This window comes from Homarus americanus, unplaced genomic scaffold (genome assembly GCF_018991925.1).
Source record: "Homarus americanus isolate GMGI-L3 unplaced genomic scaffold, GMGI_Hamer_2.0 scaffold18005, whole genome shotgun sequence".
NCBI lineage: Eukaryota > Metazoa > Arthropoda > Malacostraca > Decapoda > Nephropidae > Homarus > Homarus americanus.
Genome location: NW_024743682.1, coordinates 147,481 through 153,045, shown reverse-complemented (window position 1 = coordinate 153,045; position 5,565 = coordinate 147,481). Strand labels below are relative to the sequence as shown.

The window sequence follows — 5,565 nt, the reverse complement described above, 5'->3', positions numbered from 1 at the left end:
ACATGTATCAGGCAAGTGTGAGGTGGAGGAAGAAGCAAGAGGAGAGAGAGGAAGCAAGAAGAGGGAGAGGAGAAGCAAGAAGAGGGAGAGGGGAAGGAAGAAGAGGATGAGGAGGAGCTGGAGGGAGAATGAGGAGCTGTAGGAGGAAGAGGAGGAGGGTGTCCCAGCACAATGTATACAAGACTCGCCTCCACACCTCTCACACCTCGTCACCATTGTCTCGCCGTCATTGAACTTCCGGCCACATGGAGTCACCAGCATCGTTCATTCACAACCTATCACACAAAGCTAACTATTGTCCAAACAATCCTATTGAGCAATCAGTGACCATATCCAACCATGTAAATAAGTCTATCATCCTCACTACTTATCCCAGCCATATGATAGTCCATATTGTTCACATCAAACTAATCTATTAGCATTCTTTTCATCAGTTTTCGAATCAGTGGACGAGAGGGGCACAATATGATGTGGTATAGCTCGACTTTAGCAAAGCCTTCGACAGAGTCCCCACGAAAGACTCATAAGAGAAGTGGAGCTCATGGCATTAAAGGTGATATTTTAAAGTGGATTAGGGCGTGGTTACAAGACGAAACAGCAGTGAGCATTAACGGCACTAAATCCCATCGAAGCAACGTCACTAGTGGAGTTCCCCAAGGCTCAGTACTTGGACCATTATTATTTATTATATACATAAACGACATAGATATCGGCGTAGACAACAACATAAGTAAATTTTGATGACACTAAAATAGGACGTGTTATTAAATCTGACGAGGACTCCGCAAAACTACAGGAAGATCTAAACAAATTTTCGATGGTCTGAAAAATGGCAGATGAAATTCAATGTGGACAAATGTAAAAGTACTCAGTATACGAGATGTAAACAGGAAACCAGATACCGGATGAAGAACAATGTTATAGAAATCCGACTGCGAGAAGATTAGGGTAATGATAAGTAGGAATCTTAAGCCAAGTAAACAATGTGTATTTGCTCGTAACAAGGCTAATAAAGTACTTGGGTTCATACAAAGGTGTTAGTTACAAGACTGGAGAAGTCATCCTAAAACTATATCTTGCGCTTGTGAGACCTCACCTGGATTACGCAGTTCAATTCGGTCACCGTATTACAGAATGGATATAGAATCCTAGAAAGAATTCAGAGGAGAATGACAAGATAATCCCGGGCATTAGGAACCTTGAGTATAGAGACAGGTTAAAGCATCATAATTTACTCCCTCGGGAGACGTAGAGCGAGGGGCGACCTGATAGAGGTGTATAAGTGGAAGTCAGGGCTAAACAAAGGGGACATTACAAAGGTACTCAAACTATCCAACCAGGAGCGAACTCGTAACAATGGTTTTGAATTAGACAAATTTAGATTTAGGCGTGAAATAGGTAAACACTGGTTTGGAAACAGAGTCGTGGATGAATGGAACAAGTTGCAAATATCATCATTAACTCGAATACGCTGAATAGCTTCAAACACAGGTTGGATGCTTATATATGAGCAATAGGGGTTGGGTGTAAATGGTACTGTCGGTATGGGTCAATAGGCCCGCTGCAGTTTCCTCCATTCTTGTGTTCCTTTTATTCATCTCAGAGCGGACACTAAATATTTTACTTTTTATCAACTAATTTATTGTTTTATTAATAATTGTTTGGTATTACCAGTTACTGAAGGGTTATTAAAGGTTATAACTCATAATAATTTCATCATTAGAAAAGTTGTCATAGATTTTTGTTCATATAGTTGAAAATGGTGACCATTGCGTGTGTGTGTGTGTGTGTGTGTACTGTATGTGCGTATGTTTGTGTAACTAGTGGTAATCTATAACAGTCAGAACTAACTGTATGTGTGTTAACTATCGTTCTCCCCACCAGCTCACTCTAGCGTTGTGGACCCCTTTGAAGGCGATGAGTGGAACGGCTACTCACCTGACCTATGGGAGACTCAAGTAGCGGCAGGTAAGTCTTCTCCTCACCTGTACCCCTCACCCGTCTACCTCTCACCCGTCTACCTCTCACCCGTCTACCTCTCACTTAACGCCCGTCACCTCAATGTTTGGATAGTGGAGCCATTTTAACCTTAATGATTTCAATAATAATAATAAAAAATTATATTTAGTATAGTTTGTGAATTGTTTCCTTTAGTTGTTAATTGTTACCTTTAGTTGTTAATTGTTACTTTAGTTGTTAATTGTTACCTTTAGTTGTTAATTGTTACCTTTAGTTGTTAATGTGTTACCTTTAGTTGTTAATTGTTACCTTTAGTTGTTAATTGTTACCTTTAGTTGTTAATTGTTACCTTTAGTTGTTAATTGTTACTTTTTAGTTGTTAATTGTTTCCTTTAGTTGTTAATTGTTACCTTTGGTTGTGTACCTTTAGTTGTTAATTGTTTCCTTTAGTTGTTAATTGTTTCCTTTAGTTGTTAATTGTTACTTTTAGTTGTTAATTGTTTCCTTTAGTTGTTAATTGTTACCTTTAGTTGTTAATTGTTTCCTTTAGTTGTTAATTGTTACCTTTAGTTGTTAATTGTTACCTTTTAGTTGTTAATTGTTTCCTTTTGTTGTTAATTGTTACCTTTAGTTGTTAATTGTTACCTTTAGTTGTTAATTGTTTCCTTTAGTTGTTAATTGTTTCCTTTAGTTGTTAATTGTTACCTTTAGTTGTTAATTGTTACCTTTAGTTGTTAATTGTTACCTTTAGTTGTTAATTGTTACCTTTAGTTGTTAATTGTTACCTTTAGTTGTTAATTGTTACCTTTAGTTGTTAATTGTTACTTTTAGTTGTTAATTGTTACCTTTAGTTGTTAATTGTTACCTTTAGTTGTTAATTGTAACTAGTTGTTAATTGTAACCTTTAGTTGTTAATTGTACCTTTGGTTATTGTAACCTTTAGTTGTATTGTTTTTAGTTGTTAATTTTTACCTTTAGTTGTTATTGTTACCTTTAGTTGTTAATTACTTTTTAGTTGTTAATTGTTACCTTTAGTTGTTAATTGTTACCTTTAGTTGTTAATTTTTACCTTTAGTTGTTAATTGTTACCTTTAGTTGTTAATTGCCTTTAGTTGTTAGTTACCTTTAGTTGTTAATTGTTACCTTTAGTTGTTAATTGTTACCTTTAGTTGTTATTGTTACCTTTAGTTGTTAATTGTTTCCTTGTTATTAGTTACCTTTAGTTGTTAATTGTTACCTTTAGTTGTTAATTGCCTTTGATTGTTAATTGTTACCTTTAGTTGTTAATTGTTTCCTTTAGTTGTTAATTATTACCTTTAGTTGTTAATTGTTCTTTAGTTGTTAATTGTTACCTTTAGTTGTTAATTGTTACTTTTAGTTGTTAATTGTTACCTTTAGTTGTTAATTGTTTCCTTTAGTTGTTAATTGTTACCTTTAGTTGTTAATTGTTTCCTTTAGTTGTTAATTGTTATTTAGTTGTTAATTGTTACATTTAGTTGTTAATTGTTACCTTTAGTTGTTAATTGTTACCTTTAGTTGTTAATTGTAACCTTTAGTTGTTAATTGTTACCTTTAGTTGTTAATTGTTACCTTTAGTTGTTAATTGTTACTTTTAGTTGTTAATTGTTACCTTTAGTTGTTAATTGTTACTTTTAGTTGTTAATTGTTTCCTTTAGTTGTTAATTGTTACCTTAGTTGTTAATTTTTCCTTCTGTTAATTACTTTAGTTGTTAATAGTTGTTATGTTTCCTTTAGTTGTTAATTGTTTTTAGTTGTTAATTGTTACCTTTAGTTGTTATTGTTACCTTAGTTGTTAATTTTTTAGTTGTTAATTGTTACCTTTAGTTGTTAATTGTTACCTTTAGTTGTTAATTGTTACCTTTAGTTGTTAATTGTTTCCTTTAGTTGTTAATTGTTACCTTTAGTTGTTAATTGTTACCTTTAGTTGTTAATTTTTACCTTAGTTGTTAATTATTTTAGTTGTTAATTGTTACCTTTAGTTGTTAATTTTACCTTTAGTTGTTAATTGTTACCTTTAGTTGTTAATTGTTACCTTTAGTTGTTAATTTTTACTTTTAGTTGTTAATTTATTTAGTTGTTAATTATCTTAATTATTTCCTTTAGTTATTATTTATTGGTTGTTTCTAGTTGTTAATTGTTACCTTTAGTTGTTAATTTTTACCTTTAGTTGTTAATTGTTACCTTTATTGTTATATTACCTTTAGTTGTTAATTGACTCTAGTTGTTTATTGCCTTTAGTTGTTAATTGTTTGCTAGTTGTTAATTATTACTTTTAGTTGTTAATTGTTTCCTTTAGTTGTAATGTTTCCTTTAGTTGTTATTGTCCTTTGTTGTTATTGTTATTTTAGTTTAATTGTTTCCTTTAGTTATTAATTGTTACTTTTAGTTGTTATATTTCTTTAGTTGTTAATTGTTTCCTTTAGTTGTTAATTGTTTCTTAGTTGTTAATTGTACCTTTAGTTGTTAATTATTTTTAGTTGTTAATTGTTACCTTTAGTTGTTAATTGTTACCTTTGTTGTTATTGTTCAGTTATTAATTATTACCTTTAGTTTTAATGTTACCTTTAGTTGTTAATTGTTCATCTTATTGTTAATTGTTACCTTTAGTTGTTAATTGTTTCCTTTAGTTGTTAATTGTTTCCTTTAGTTAATTGTTTCTTTAGTTGTTAATTGTTACTTTTAGTTATTTTTTCCTTTGTTAATTGTTACCTTTAGTTATTTTGTTACTTTTAGTTGTTAATTGTTTCCTTTAGTTGTTAATTGTTTTTTAGTTGTTAATTGTTACTTTAGTTGTTAATTGTTTCCTTTAGTTGTTAATTATTTTTAGTTGTTATGTTTCCTTTAGTTGTTAATTGTTCCTGTTATGTTACTTTGTTTAATTGTTCCTTTAGTTGTTAATTGTTACTTTTAGTTGTTATTGTTTCCTTTAGTTGTTAATTGTTACTTTTAGTTGTTAATTGTTACCTTTAGTTGTTGACTTTATATTCCTTGTTAATTGTTCCTTTAATTGTTACTTTAGTGTTAATTGTCCTTAGTTGTTAATTTTATTTAACCTTTAGTTGTTAATTGTTACCTTTAGTTGTTAATTGTTTCCTTTAGTTGTTAATTGTTACCTTTAGTTGTTAATTGTTACCTTTAGTTGTTAATTGTTACCTTTAGTTGTTAATTGTTACTTTTAGTTGTTAATTGTTTGTCATTTTATTATTTTAACATCATTTAACCTTCATTTTTATTTTAACTCTATTTTCCATTTGTTTATTTCTTGTGTTTTGTGAAGATATTCCCGTAATTATTGTGTTGTTTCTGACTTCAGGGTCATCAGGGCTAACAGAGGTGTCCTTTCCGCCCTGAACGTCTCTGACCTCAAAGTGGCTGGAGCTGACGGTGGCTCGACCACCGTCATCGCCTTCCACGGGAGGACGAGGTTGATATGTCTTCACACTCTTCAACATCGTGAGTACTGAGCAGTTGTTTTTAGGATTATGTCTACAGTGTTATGGTTACTGGCTATGTCTGCTGGTGCTGGTATCCTTCAGGTGTGCTGGTACCTTCAGGTGTACTGGTGTGGTATAGACTTCATTTGCA

General features: G+C 31.7%; 1 protein-coding gene across 1 annotated transcript; it reads left to right on the top strand.

Moving 5' to 3' along the window:
* Positions 1-1,884: 1,884 nt before the first annotated feature.
* Positions 1,885-5,331, top strand: LOC121877217 (vicilin-like seed storage protein At2g18540; the record flags this gene model as incomplete). The annotated part of the gene is given in 2 exon segments (XM_042382831.1): positions 1,885-1,968; positions 5,294-5,331. Coding segments are annotated over 2 exon segments (122 nt in total), but the record flags the coding sequence as incomplete, so codon positions are not given.
* Between the last annotated feature and the right edge of the window lie 234 nt (positions 5,332-5,565).